At 37.4% G+C, this 15,596-nt stretch overlaps 2 protein-coding genes across 2 annotated transcripts; both read left to right on the forward strand.

The window, feature by feature from the left end:
• The first annotated feature begins 335 nt into the window (after window positions 1–335).
• On the forward strand, window positions 336–2,010 carry LOC137952001 (probable esterase D14L). The gene is given in 3 exon segments (XM_068799043.1): window positions 336–886; window positions 1,459–1,665; window positions 1,667–2,010. Coding segments are annotated over 3 exon segments (810 nt in total). The 5' UTR covers window positions 336–518; the 3' UTR covers window positions 1,902–2,010.
• Window positions 2,011–7,137: 5,127 nt separating this feature from the next.
• On the forward strand, window positions 7,138–15,176 carry LOC137951768 (sm-like protein LSM4). Its single transcript, XM_068798661.1, has 8 exons — window positions 7,138–7,305; window positions 8,328–8,367; window positions 8,878–8,919; window positions 8,998–9,096; window positions 9,209–9,286; window positions 13,525–13,567; window positions 13,670–13,837; window positions 14,819–15,176. Exons 2-8 carry the CDS (start codon window positions 8,365–8,367, stop codon window positions 14,839–14,841), a joined length of 456 nt encoding a protein of 151 aa, XP_068654762.1. The 5' UTR covers window positions 7,138–7,305; window positions 8,328–8,364; the 3' UTR covers window positions 14,842–15,176.
• The last annotated feature ends 420 nt before the right edge of the window (window positions 15,177–15,596 follow it).

A 15,596-nucleotide genomic window follows, 5' to 3' on the forward strand; every position in this document is an offset into this window, starting at 1 on the left:
TACGTGAAAGTTTCTTAGAAATATGCATCCTAAGAAAAATATTTTAACTTTTCCTGACATATAATTTTCTCACCGGGGGCACGGGGTTAACTCGAGATCCTTTTTCTAAGTCAACTAGTTTGCTCCTTCTTTCGTTAACTTCCCGTGCAGAGCTGTTGAACACTTAAAAGTAAATGGAGGAAACGAAGATCACATGGTAATGGGACCCTTTTTTAAAGGTGAAAAGTGGTGGTGGAGACCAGTGCCCGTACCATCAGTGGTCCCTCCTTCCTGCACTCCTCTAGAAGGTAGAGTCATGGATGAATCGAAAGATCAGTCCGCTAAGATTACAGAGACTGCTATTATTGAAGGGCTTTGACTCTTTGAGATGCATATCCTGATACAGACGGTACTCATTTGATAAAAAGCCTCCGGGTGGAAAATGACGAAAATAATCATTCTCTCTGGGTGGTGGTAACGGGAGAACGACTGCTATCTGGTCGCTCGCCGGAGGCGGAGAAGGGAGGAGAGAGAGAGAGATGGGAATCGTGGAGGAAGCGCACAACGTGCGGGTGTTGGGGGCGGGGCGGCAGATAATCGTGCTAGCGCACGGGTTTGGGACGGACCAGTCGGTGTGGAAGCACTTGGTGCCGCACCTGATGGATGAATACCGGGTGGTGCTGTTCGACAACATGGGCGCAGGACCAACGAACCCCGACTACTTCGATTTTGATCGCTATGCCTCCCTCGAGGGCTACGTCTACGACCTCCTCGCGATCCTGGAAGAGCTGCAGATAACGTCGTGCATCTACGTCGGGCACTCGGTCTCCGCCGTTATTGGTGCTCTCGCCTCCATCTCCCGCCCTGATCTTTTCACCAAGCTTGTCATGATAGCCGCCTCTCCCAGGTACCCATTTACCCGTCTCCCTTGATATTGTCTCTCCCGACCCTTTCAAAATTTTAATTCTCTGGACCTAAGGCCATGTAACCTGATCTGTTCCAGACGTTCGTGCTTTTGGTTTTTTTTTGCCCCATTTCAAACTGGCAATTTAGCATATTTTCTTGAAAGGATGTCCGAAGGGATAAGATTCTAGCGATAACTGCTTTCTTTCCTGAAACGATGGAAGCTGAAAACTTTTTTTTGTTGTTTCTGTGAGATGGAAATCGGAACAAAGAAAAAAAAATAAAGAGAGAATTTCGTTTGGTTAGCTGCTTTCATGTCTGGTCCTTCCGCAGTGAGCTAAAATTCTCGAAAATGCAAGACTTGGTAAAGTTGATGGGGGAACCATTTCTTCTTGGCGTTAAAATTCCTCAAAACCACATATGACATACACCCACCAAGACCTCCTCCAGCCATTTCTGCCATTATTGTTGTTCGTTCCAAATCGAACTGCCTTTGATTTCCTTCCAGCCATTTCTGCCATTATTGTTGTTCTTTCCAAATCGAACTGCCTTTGATTTCCTTTAATCCGAGTGCAGGTATCTGAACGATGTGAACTACTATGGTGGTTTAGAGCTGGAAGAACTAGAGCAGCTCTTTGAGGCTATGAGATCCAATTACAAGGCCTGGGTCTCCGGGTTCGCCCCCTTGGCCGTCGGCGGCGACATGGACTCCATTGCTGTCCAAGAGTTCAGTCGGACGCTCTTCAACATCCGGCCAGACATTGCTTTGAGTGTTGCACAGACTCTTCCAGAGCGATGTGAGAGGTTACCTTGGGCTGGTCTCTGTGCCTTGCCACATTCTGCAGAGCAGCAAGGATCTGGCAGTTCCCGTTGTAGTGTCCGAGTACCTCCACCAGCATCTCAGTGGCGATTCGATCGTCGAGGTGATGGCCTCCGAGGGTCATCTCCCCCAGCTCAGCTCTCCCGATATCGTGATCCCCCTTCTGCTAAGGCACATTCGTTACGACATCGCAGCTTGATAAGGCAACAATCTCTTGTAATTGTTATTCTTGTTGTTTACTGTTTCAAGTTACTGTTTGTTGGGTGGGTTCGATTGAGCTGTTGCAGTGAACAAAAAAAAATAAAAAAATGGAAGGGAATTCATCTTTTCGTTTCTCGCGACTATTAAGGACTAATAATTTTGATTTTTGAACACTGAAGCTGAATGAGGGATGAGGAAGTCTGAAGAACAAACGTGTAGTTATCGAGATACGAAACCTACAACAGGATGAATTGACTTTTACTCAGATCTATAAGAAACAAAGACGATAAATATTCCGTTGAGTGACAAAAAGTTATTGCTAACTCATCAAATAGTACACATATTAACTATACTTTAAGGAGCTTTAAGTAGCATGGTTGATCCAATATGAAAAATAATTTGGTACAAAATATCTATCTTAGTTGTCCGATCATGATCGGACGATTGAGATAATCATCGATCATGATCGGATAGCTGAGATAACGTTTCACATATTTTGCATCAAATGATTTTTTGTATTAAATCAGCCCTATTAAGGTATTCCAAAAAATTGTTTTTATCTTTCCTTTTGCACTTGAAATTGAACAAGCATCAAATAAAATTTTCTATAGGAAACTAATGGAAACCATTTATTTTCTCCTTGAAAGTATTACTTCAACTTTTAAAGCAATTCTATATGTCAATATGTAAATTGTTAGGGATGATTTACTAGTTCTTGAGTTTCAAGTAATGTTATTGTCACCCTTGTTTTATCCATAGCATTGGTCATGTAGGATTGTAACGTGCAACCAGTTTGGGATGACAAACGTAAAGTGTCACACAACACAAGGAAGCAAGTTGAGAACATGAAGCACGTTGCATGGATTTGTATGATACGAAGAAGTGTTGTAACTAAATCTATACTTCAAATTATGCATCATGCTCATTGATTTTGACTTGTACCAGATTTTATTATGGCTATGAGGCTTTCTAAAGGGTACAAAAGTGTTTATATGTTATGGGCTCCTCACAATTGTTAGAGGTTTTGGTTGTAAAAAGGGGTTGTGAGCGATCAAGATAGGTTTATTCAAAATTATTTTTTGTTAAATAGGTTACTCAGATGTAACCTATTTATTGTCTACATTATTAAGGTACACATAAATTTTGTGTTGTTTTTTTTTTTTTTTTTTGCCCTTTGAGACTCATATGAAAAGAGTTAAACTTGAACTCATGTTTCATAGAAGATGTAATAGTGAGACTTAGAATGATCTTGCTTGTTTTTAATTCTATGGTTAATGCTCTAGAGAAGAGTAGCTTCAATAGCATGACTGTAACTTATGGATTTTTGTGTCACCTAATTGTACATTGGTAGAGTCAAAGATACAAAGCAACAACTGTTTTAGGCTCATTTTTCTTAACATTCTTAAGATGAAAAATGCTAAGTTCCGTAGTTCATTATCTGTTCCATCAAATATGCAAGTATTCCAACTACGAAGGGAAGGAGGGATCTTTAAAAATTCCCTTCATTTTGAACAAAGGAAGAATAGATAGTTTGGTTAGATTTTTATTTTTGTTTTATACTTGTGGGTATAAGGTAGAATGTACTTGTATTTGAAAGAGAAGCGAATGAAACTAAGACCCTATTAGTGTCTTTTCTAGGAAAAGTAAGAAAAACATTTTTAGGTAGAAATGTATTTCATGGATTCATTAGTTCCCCACTTTTCCAGAAAATGCATATCTACCTGGAAATCCTTACTAGAAAATTGATTGATTTTATAGGTAAGGTGTTTCAACCATCAGACTTTGGAAATTTACTACTTAGAAAAAAATCAAGTTCTTTGCTTGACCTGGTCTCTTCCCTGGACGCTCCAGACACTCCTACGAATAAGCGCCATCGACTCTGTAGAGGCTCTCTCCTCCTCTCAGTGCAGTCCTCCATCCTTGATCTATGGGTATACTCCTCTCCCTCTCCTCTCCCTCAATTTTCCACCTATCATGTGATGTTATCTTCATCAACCCATTCAATTCATCTTTTCCCCATCTTCATTCAATTTCTCTCATTCTCCTCTAGAAATTGCACCTCGTCTATACTCGGTTCCTTCATTCATTCTCTCACTCTAGAAATTGCACCTCGTCTACTAACTCTTGGTTCACGATAAAAGGTTGTATTTTACACTTCTAATATTTTTTTTCTCGATTTTGTGATATAGCTTCAAGGCTTACTGTTGTTTAAAGAGTTGATGAGAACACTTATATTTTTTTCTCTCGATGTGTTGATAGAATGCTTAAAGTTTAATGTCTATTTGAGTGTCCATGTGAAATACAAATTCCACTAGTGATAGTAAACACCAATCCATACAATAGAAATTTTGTTCCTCTTCAAACTCTTTTGTTGCTCTGAAAATATCTAAATACCTTTGCTTAAATTCTCTTGTTTTAGTTTCCTATTTCGATTTTATTTCTTAGACATGAGTTATATTTGACAAGTTATGTTTGGGTGTGACACTTTCAATTATATTAATAAAAGGTTGCATTGAGATAGAGAACACACATTCTGTCCTTTTGTTTTTCTCTTTCCTTTCTCTCGTTCTCCTCTTGCATATTCACCTATTGAAATTCAACACCCTAAGTTACAAAAGTTTTTGTCTTTGTATTAAGCAAACTTGTAGAACCACTTACTACAAAAATACACGTCTTTTAGGATTTTCTCCAATTACCACTCAAATTGTGATTGATGACTAATGACTCCAATAAGAATACATTCAATGAAATATAAATGTATTTTGTAATAACCTAAATTAATAGAAAATAAGTTAAATATTATAACAAAAAATCCACTCCAATATGTTGTACAATCTATTATAATTCACACAAGATCCAATCCACCCAAAAATAGACAACATGTTGATTCCATTCCCTTGATATGATCTACATCATCCAAAGAAAATAAATGCTACTTCACCCAACCGAAAACCAATTTGCAACAATGTAGGTGTCGAGTTTATTCATACCCAATCTACAATGGTTCATAATATGTGGACTATGTGGTCCCCCACCCAATCCAACCCGTTTGCACCCCTAGGAAATGGTCACTTATTCTTCTTAGACATTGGGTTATTGTAGGTTATATTCATCGATATTGCTTTGATGAACAAGGGATGCAAACATCTTTTTTTAAACATGGGTTCATATATAATTCCTACTCCCTTGAAAATACTAAAAATTACCTTTTTGCATATTGCAAATCATGGTGTTGGTGATGTAGGTGATGAGAAGAAATAGTAAGAAATTATCTAGTCACTCCATTTAGTCGGATATGGTCTGACATAAGTCAACAACAACTTGTGATTGTTGGTAGATTGTTGGAGCTCTACCATCAAATCAACTATAAAACATTCAAATCGTGTCTTGAAATCACCTATGGTTAGATTGGAAATATTTGATCGAAAGGTTGGGGGTAATGTAGGGTTCTTGAAGTAGTTATTTATTTATGGAGGTGAGTCGCTAATAGGGTGGGGCTACATCTGAGGTATTTTAGTGAGGTCTACATACAAATAGTTGATACCTTGTTATGTGTTGGGTTAGGGTATTTATAACAGATTACGTGATATGATGTAGATTACGATACAACGTTCTGCCTCTCAAAACCTCTTTTGTGCATATCCTACACTTTCTTATGCCAACTTTTCCTTGTAGAAAAATCAAATTGATGAGATATTTATTGCATTGAAAGTATTATAAAATGAGCTTTTGGAAAGGTATAACTTGTAATAAAAAGATAGGTTAATGATGGTAAGAGATTTAAGGAAACATTCTCTTTGAAATTTCCATTAGGAACTTGATATGATTTGAAAGAAAAAAAGTGAGAAAAAAACCAATCTCGATGCTATAAAGATTAAAAAAAAGAGGTTTGAGTCTCAATATATTCTTATTTTGTAATCTCTTCAACTTATCGATAACTAGTCTTATTTTTGTAAGGATTTTTTTCCAGGAAAATCTAACTCTAAGTCATCTCTTACTTTTACTATAATTCTAATTCTACTTTTATTTTTATTCTCACTTTGACTCTTACTATGATTCTTACATAAAGTAGACGTGCTCATGTGTGAGTTAACCCCTACTTTTTATCTTGATTACTACTTTACCCTTTTTAATTACATAATGCAATAATAAAGACTATTTTCTTGTTCTAACATCTAAAGGGGAGAGTCCACTCTATTTTTTAGTTATCTAGGGGTTGGGCACTGGTCAGGTGGAGGTTGGGTTTCCCAAAACTCGAACCCGACCCTAAAACTTAAACCCAAAAAAAACTAAAAAAAACTGAAATATCAAACCCAAATCGGACCGATCATTGTCCCAGTAACCTTGTTCTTGCCCCATCCTTGTAAACTCAATTTAAACCTAACCTATCCTCGCCCCACCCCTGTAAACTCAACCCATCCTTGTAAACCCAACCTATCCTCATAAACTCGACCCATTCCGATCCATCCCTACCTCATTTTATTTCCCTCTCTAGTCTCAGTGGGTTGAGTTTAGGAAAACCAGTCTCGAACCTGAAACTTGACAGGTTCTTTTCTCCATCTTGTCCCCTACCTTTGGGGTGAAAACCCAAAATCCAAATCCAAAGTTTTCGAATTGGGTCGGGTTTCACAACCCTCGACATGCCACTCCTTGAACTAAAAAGACGAAGATGAAAGGGGCACCCCTTTCCACTTAGGAAGTGGTACACCTTGTCATTGCCTTCTCCTAGCATGGGGAGACAAGGAAGTGATAAGAGGGATACTTTGGTTTTAAACAATATGAAGTTAAATTTGAATTATAAAAATTTAGGTTCTTTTATTTGTTTAAGGATATAATTGGTGTGAAATATGCGAAACGTTATTTCATCCGTTCGATAAACGACTACCTTACTTGTTCGATCAATTGTTATCTTAATTATCTGATCATGATTGGACGGTTGAGGTATAAGATAACCGTTTTGCAAGTTTTATACTAAATGACTTTTCGTATTGGATCAGCCGTGTTCAAAAGATAATATAAATAGATAATAATGAGATATCGATACTGTAACAACGATAATAATTAACCATATAACATTGTATATTTGCTAATATAAATTTAGCTAAAGAAATGGGCAAAACTATTCATAAATATATAACATCCGCGACACGACACGACACGGACGACACTCGACACTCGACACTAGGATCTCAGTCGGTTGTATGGGAATTACGACTGTATACATTCGCTGGCTTTCCGCTCTAGTTAGTAGTAGTTACTATTTTTCTTAAATGCCTTAAGAGTGAGGCGAAAGGAACAAAGGCTGTTTTTCTCTTGGTCTGCGTCACTGTTCGAAGTTTGATCTTACAGGCTGCTCTTGGAACTGGCTTGTGTGGAGAGAGGGGGAGATCCACGTATTTGAGGTTCGTACTTTTATCATGATCCTTTCTACAGCGTGTAATCCCTGTTTTATCGTGATTTTGTTTGAGATTTCGGCCTTTTTTATTTTCAGTCTCTTAAATTTTTTGTCATTTTTTTGGGTTGCTACTGGAGTTTTGCCTTCTCGTTTTCAGTTTTTTTGTGTATTTTCCTTGTTTTTTTTCTCTTAGCTCTATGTTTTTTGCTTCAGGTTTAGGGGTTTGGAAGGTTTTTAGTTGGTCACTCAAATTTTTGACTCGGAATCCATTTTTGTATTTTTGTTTATGTTTTTTGAGCTATTCTGCATTTCTGCTTTTGATTTTGGTGAAATGTGTATTTGGAGCACTTAAAAGTTAGGGTTAGCTATTGCGATTTTCAGATGATATTAATATATTTATTGCTCTGGAACGTTGGCGTTTGATGTTCATGGTGGTACTTCTTGTGCGACTCGAGCAGTTGATGGTTGATCCGGAATTTGGTTATCTGGTGTTCTATTTGGAATTTGACAATTTATTTTGTTGTTAACTTTGTGTAGACCTATTTAACGGTGCTGTTTATTTCGAATAGGAATCATTACTCTTGCATAGACTCCAGCGGACTAGTGCACCATGGACATTGTTAGTCTAAGAGCTCCAGCATATGCTTATGGATTCTGTTTTCACCCCTTATCCCTCCTCTTATTGTGTTACTGATTCTTGCACCGTGATACTTTCTCCTCCTCTTGCCATTTGCAAATTATCAACACAATTATTTGCTGCAAAAGAAAAGATCATCAATGCATTTACTCTCTCTATTTCTTTTCTTTTTCCCCTGAAATTGCCCTCATGATCCATATGATGTGTCTCATAACTTAAGTCGTTTAATTGTGTTCATGATGGATTTCCGGTGCCCGAAATGTAAAGTACTTGAATTGCCAGCTGGTGCAGAAAAGGAAATTACTTGGTTGTCTGTTGGCTTCATTAGTTAGACTTTAGGGTTGTCAGGCTGTTGATTATAAGTATTTTTTTTTTTTTTTTGGCGGTTTCAGGTAGCTACTGCTTGTATTTCTCCTCAGCTTTGATAAAATGGTAAGCTGCTCTTTGACTTAATCTGAATCTGGTTGAAATGCTTGCTCTTTGAGTTTTGATTTACCCATTGTCTATATGAATCCTATGGATCTCCCCTTTCATTCTGCTTTATCATTTGCGGGTATCATCCCCAGGCTGGCTTGTTCAAGATTATCTTCTCACCGTTTCCATCTGTGTCAGTTTCGGCTTTTCCCTGTTTTTTGCCTGTTCTCGACTGGTTGAGAGAATCATTCAAACCGTTCATTGTCTGGGCATGTTCTATCAATCTTGTCAATGGATGCCAAGAAGTAGGGGAATACTGAAGATGACATGGGAGAAAATGATGTGAGAAGGCTTAGCAAATTGTAAAGCACAATTGTGGAGGAATATTCATATCCAACATGGTTGGGCAATGTTCCCAAAACGATGATCTTGTTTATAAGTCATCCATTTCAATTTGTTGGACTGGCTTTCATTTCTTGGTGATTATAATTGTGTGCAATCTTACCATTTATGCTCTGCATTTCCCAGCTTCCTCTGTCTCTCCTAAAGACAGCTCAAGGTCATCCTATGGTGAGAATTTTACTTTTATGATGATCTCACACCATCTTTTTTCCTTTTCTACTATTAATCTTTGAATTTTGTGTTCAGTTGGTGGAGCTCAAGAATGGAGAAACTTATAATGGGCATTTGGTGAATTGTGACACCTGGATGAACATTCATCTCCGAGAAGTCATTTGCACTTCAAAAGTAATACTTATATACATATATATATATATATAGACAGATAGATAGATAGTTAGATAGACAGACAGATAGATACTTCCCTTGAAATAATAATGAACAATGGAATTTTCTGTAGGACGGGGACAGGTTTTGGCGAATGCCTGAGTGTTATATTCGTGGAAATACAATTAAGTATCTTCGAGTTCCAGATGAGGTACAGTTGAAAGTCTCCATATAAATAGATTTTTTTTTCTGCTAGCCTTCTTTCTAGAGAAATTTCTACTTCTGCTTTTCTTATCATTCCTCTTTATTAGATGTAAATCTTTAGGTGTATTTTCTTGCTTGAGGTATTTGAACTAATTTTAACTGTTAATTGTGCTTCAACTTTATTATTTGCATATGATATTTCAGTTTGGGGTACAATTGGGTTCCCCTCTCAATCAAATAATTGGGAGGGGAAGGTTTTCAAATGGGGTGCAGTATGTGTAAGATGCAAAAAGAGGGTCAATGATGAATCAGCAATATGTATAGTGGATCTAGAGGAATGAGACTAAGAGGTTTTCAGGACATGAATGATATCCTGAATTTCCTTAAAGTTGTGCGTCAGTGACCATTTTGCCTCCCCGACCAATGGCCCAGCAACACAATTAGCAGAGCTAGGGGAATGAGACCAATAGATTTCAGGGGTATGAGTAAATCTTGAATATCTTCAAAGATGCGCCAGAAACACCCTGAGGGATCAGTGTTTTTCTTTCACCAGCTGGTAACTACTTTGGGAATTGGAACAATTGTCAACTTCAAGTGTGCCTGGAAATCACTTTTTAGGCATGGATTATGTTAATCAGCTGGTTAACTGCGCTAATCATTCTAATTTCTGATGTAAGACTGGATGTCACCTGTGTTGAGATGCAGTTGAACATGTGAAATTAGAAAAAAATTGTTGAAGCTCTCCTGGTGAGCTACATCAGTTCATGCAATTGTATTTATTTATTTTTTCAAAATTTTGGATACACTGATGTGGTTATTGTGGTTCAACATTTTAATGATGATAGGCTGAGACTTTCTACTTCTGAGAGCACTAAAACAAAATATGTGATCAAATGTACTTGTCTCATATCATGTGCCTCAAGTAATTGTTTGTTCAGTTCATACTTTACCTTTGTTGGTTTTGTGAAATTCCTAATCAGTGGCATCCATGTATTGGGAACCAGATCTGTATCCTGAAAATCTGGTCCATTTTGCCCGAAACACCAAGGCAGACTCTGGACCTAAATTGAGTCCGAAAGGACTGGGTAACCCTGATTCAGACGTGTGCTGTTCAAGTTTAATTCCAGTCTGCTTGGTTCTTGTTGTGTCACTCTATTCAGACCAAGTTTTTCCCCATCCCCAAATTGAACCACCCTCTTCGAAAACCAAGTCGACTTGGCTGGTTTGCTAGTCAACTGAGGAAGTGATAGAACCATAATCTCATCTGCTGTCAAAGCAATGCTGGGCAGGTCGAATTCCTTGTGCAATTCATTTATTTTGATCTTTCTGTTCATTGAGACCTACTTATTGCTCTTCATGTTAGAAGTTTAACATCATTTTTAGCGTCTGTGACAAATTCTTCTTGTGTAATCTTAACTCCTCATAGCAACAGGGCCTTAGCCTATATTTATTAGTTACTTCTGGTCTCTGTTTTTCTCTGTTTATCTATTAAAAATGGTTTATGAGGCAGAGATATTAACTCTAAAGTTAAATGTAGATGATCTCTGTGGTGTTGACATTTGCCAGTGTGTAACTAAAACAGAAAAAAGTGTATCTGGGTCAGACATATCTATTTACAGCATACAATACCATCAAATTTTGTGAACATAGATACTTTTGTCTCTTGATATTACATGTTTTAAGCTTTTTTTTTTTTTTTTTTTTTTGAATATTCATTCTTTATGCTTTCTAATTTTGGTACGTTAGCTTTGTGACTTAATGAAAATTTTCATTGCCCCAACTACTAATGTGTACTAGTTTGTCTGGAGATGGTTTTGGAAATGCAGAGATGATGCAAATTAGCTAAATCAGAGATGCAATTTAGCCAAATCAGAGATGCAAATTGACCAAATCAGAGATGCAAATTAGCCAATCAGAGATGCAAGTGCTCTTTGAGGCTTCTCATATATTAGCTTTGTTAAGTTGGGTCCAAGGCCCATCCCAAAATGACTAGCCAAGTCATTACTAAATTATCTTCTGCCACCCAATCTTCAGTAACAGATACCGGGTGATCATCATTTATATATTTTGCCATTCTCCCAGCCCTCAAATACATCAAAACTGATCTAGACCAATTTACATAATTCGATTCATTCAACCAGATCGTAGTTATCTGAATAGACTGAGAGAATTTCACATCTGAACTCTCAGCAGTCCTTTGGACAGCAACCTGTGTGCTGGAATCAGCCATTAAATATCACCAAACACCACAATTTAGTACATTGGAGCGTCAATTAACCAAAGGGAAGCACTTTCCCCAAATTTCAATATTTGCGTAGTCAAGTGGACCCCACACCGAATTCAATTAGGGCAATGCAGCACCCAATTCGTTCAATTTTGAACCAATAGTGGTCAATTCCAGCAATTGAGACCATAAATCAATGAAAGGACCTAATTGCAAGAAATCAAGATGGCGTAGGCTATATGGATGATGACCCAAACATTAGGTTAATGACACATGCAGATTTGAGAATTTTTTTAAAATTGGGATCATTAAACACTTCTAAATCCCAACATTCAGCAGATCTTTGTACTCTCTAATCTATGTGGGACTATTCCTTAACAAGCTTTTAACAATGGCAGTGTTCTTATGGAGTGTTTCTGGTGCTCTTTGCAGAACACTGGGTTGAGCTTGTGGAGAGAAGCCTTGAGTTGAAGTGCATATCTCGTTGATGATATCATCGAGATTGGTTCCTTGATGACCCTTATTTTTCTTGAATTTTTCTGTCAAATTCTAGAATTCACATCTCTTTGGTGTTAAAATGGATGCTTACTTAGCAAAATGGCCTCTTTATTTCCAAATTATGGTTTCCAAATGTGGAATTGCCTACATAGAAGGGTTTCTAGTTTAAGGTCTTGAGTTCAAGTCCTCTCTAGGAGAAAGGGGTGTAGAGTGTTTAATCAGCAGTCTGAAGAAAAGGTTTCTAGATGCAAGGCCAACCTGTGGATGGTCTGCTATGTAAGCATCCTACAATCTGAATGACTTTGATAAGGTGCAGAACTGAATGGCCACAGGCACAATCATTGGCTGACAGTTCAAGTCCACACTAGTTCATACACCTGGTTTTGTAGCAACTTACTCTCACATGGGGATTGTTTTCATTCATTGTTTGTGTTTGCGTGACACTCATATTACAACAGGATATGTTTGTTGATTGAAAATTAACACTCAGATGGGTTCTATTAGTTTGGAGTTTCACTTCTGATGACCAATATTAATGTTGGAAATAGTAATTGTGTGAAGTTGGGTCCAAGACCCATCCCATATTGACTAGCCAACTTAGGAAACCTTTTTCCGAGTTAATAAACTCAAGATCTTTGTACTCTCTAATCTATGTGGGATTATTCCTTAACACTCCCCCTTCACGTGTAGGCCCTCTTTTGTGGTTCTACAAGTGGATAATTTAGGTGTAGGCCCTCTTTTGTGGCTCTACAAGTGGATAATTTAGGTGTAGGCCCTCTTTTTGTAACTCTACAAATGTATAGTTTAGGTGTAGACCCTCTTTTGTGACTCTACAAGTGGATAATTTAGGTATAGGCCCACATATGAGTACTTGCTCTAATACCATGTGAAGTTGGGTCCAAGGCCCATCCCAAAATGACTAGCCAACTTAGGAAACCTCTTTCCCAGCTAATAAACTCAAGATCTTTGTATTTACTAATCTATGTGGGATTATTCCTTAACAAATTGCAACTGTGTCTAGGGGGTATTTAGGTTGAGCTCGTCTTGGTGGCTAGTTAAAGAAAGCATGTTTAAATGGTGATAAGTTAAATCTTGGAATGATCTCTGCACCTGGGGCTTGTTAAAATTTTACAACTTTCTGCCTGTTACCAATCTAGCTTGGAACAATTCAATAGACAGGCTGATCGTCCTCATAGAAATAGCGAGATCTATACGAGTTTTCCATCATTTGTTTCATCTGAGGCTGGAGGATTTAAAAAATTTAACATACGTGAGTACCTGTATTTTGCTGCATTGGGTGATCTACTGTAAGATTGTATTTTTGTATTATTCCCCTGACAAAATTTATTTCTTATATGCTTGCTTTTGCATATGTTGCTCATGTCTATGAATTGCTCATGAACTTGAAGATTGGCTTATATAGTTCTCCATAATTCTTCGGCCCTGCGAAACTTGTTTTGTTTGTTTGTTTTACGTGGTCCTGTTAATATTGGCTTACAGCCCAAGCTCTTGTTGCTTTGCAGGTGATTGATAAAGTCCAGGAAGAAACTAATAAGAGCCGCTCAGGTACTTAAACACCATCTTGTTTACTTTTGTCTGTGGAGACTAGTGAGTGCCTTGAATGATCCTTTCCTCACATGAAACTTTTGAACAACTGCTTCTGTTCAGATAGGAAGCCTCCGGGTGTAGGGCGTGGAAGGGGAAGAGGAAGAGAAGATGGAAGTAGTGGCAGACCTTCTAAAGGAGGTATTGGCCGTGGGCAGGATGATGGTATGAAAGGAATGGGTGGTGGTCGAGGTCGAGGAGGTTCTGGCGGTAAAGGTGCTGGTAACAGAGGTACAATTACTATTATGTATTTTCCTACTTGACTATTGGTATTTTTATTTTTTAAAATGGCTAGAGATGCATATATCAAAAAAGAAAATGAAGGAGAGAGCCCATTGCTTTAAGGGTATTAATGAGACTGAAGGTTATTGTTGATATGAATGTTTTTTTCGTTAACATCTGTAAAAGGATGTTAGTATTCTCTCTTTACTTGGAAGATGTCTGCTGCTGCTTTTATGTGCTCTGAAAGGTTCATTTAGGTTTGTGATTTGTTATTTATGTGGTCATAAATACTTGGTTTAGGCAAACTTTTAGAGCTCTTAATTTTACCGAGATCTACTTGGATCAAGAAAATGCATTGTGTAATTATGACAACGAACCTATAAACTGTAATTTCTAGATCGATCTATGAAGTGTTTGAGTCAATCCCAAGTTCGATATTGCATTTCAAGTTGGACTCAGATGCTTCGGATGTTATTAGGGAAGACAAAATACTCAGAAATAGCATTTTCTTAGTCTTTTATATTTATGTAGTAGCATTATTTCGCGTTAAAAAGTAAATCTAAATTTATTTGAATTTTAATTATAAATTTAGTAGTTTCTGAGTGTTTATTTTCTGATTTTTCATCATTATTGAGACAGTGATTTATTGTACTATTCCATACTAGAATCTAGCAACTTATTTGTGCGTTTCCCAAGTCAGCTACTAGTAGATTTTTATTTATTTTTATTTAGTCTAGTAATATTTCATATGAAAATACTTTATATTCTTATAAAAATATTCTTTTAACTGAAGCCAATTGTTAATCTTCTATGACCAATTCATTCTCAAGAACTTTTTTGAACAATTCAAATATCTGCAACCTGGACGCTGAGCATGGATGATGCCAAAAGATTAGGAGCTTCTGATTCATTTAGCCACTTAGACACTTGACTGGAGCGTCTGGTCTCTGGCTTATTTGTTTTTGCTGTTCTAACTTGCAAATATAACAGGTGTTGGGCGTGGTCGTGGCTGACGACAGTGTAGAGCTGAAGCGTGTGATAAGTAAGAGAGATGAAGTGCGCTACTTTTATACGGCAAAGCTCTCACTACAGACGATGATGTGTAAGATTTAGGGAGTATTATTTTGGGTGTGGATTCTCTTGCATTTTAGTAGTGATCGGGAGAGCCTGGTTTTACCGAATTGGGTGTTGTATTGCGTAGAAAATGAAAGGGGAATCAGGTCTTGGAGCTAAAATTGTCCAATTTCAAATTTGTTTTGGAAGAGAGCAATACAATTGTGGTATCCCCTGGATCTTGCTCAAAACTTGTTTACATGAGTTGCTCAAGTCTTTTTTTTTTTTTTTTAAATAGCATATCATTGCTGGTTACTGATAGAGTCGTGGTTACTAGTATTGAATTTTCTAAGTTTATAGAAAATACTTGAGCGATGGAGAAAGAGAGTGCTACTTGAGCTTGCAGCAGGCTCAAACCACAAATTGGTCAGGTTTGGATTTAAATAATTACGTTGGGTCCAGGTTGTGGTATCCCCTGGATCTTGCTCAAAACTTGTTTACATGAGTTGCTCAAGTCTTTTTTTTTTTTTTTTAAGTAGCATATCATTGCTGGTTACTGATAGAGTCGTGGGTACTGGTATTGAATTTTTTAAGTTTATAGAAAATACTTGAGGGATGGAGAAAGAGAGTGCTACTTGAGCTTGCAGCAGGCTCAAACCACAAATTGGTCAGGTTTGGATTTAAATAATTACGTTGGGTCCAGGTTTGATACGAA

This window comes from Aristolochia californica, unplaced genomic scaffold, assembly GCF_029961685.1.
Source record: "Aristolochia californica isolate CCGP_79_NKW_82.1479 unplaced genomic scaffold, dmAriCali1.0.hap1 SCAF_15, whole genome shotgun sequence".
In the NCBI taxonomy this organism is placed as follows: Eukaryota; Viridiplantae; Streptophyta; class Magnoliopsida; order Piperales; family Aristolochiaceae; genus Aristolochia; species Aristolochia californica.

Excerpts from the sequence above, each read along its gene's own strand:
- LOC137951768 (XM_068798661.1), top strand. Across the intron at positions 9,097-9,208 it reads AAGTCATTTGCACTTCAAAA|GACGGGGACAGGTTTTGGCG; the intron begins GTAATACTTATA and ends AATTTTCTGTAG. Across the intron at positions 13,568-13,669 it reads AACTAATAAGAGCCGCTCAG|ATAGGAAGCCTCCGGGTGTA; the intron begins GTACTTAAACAC and ends GCTTCTGTTCAG.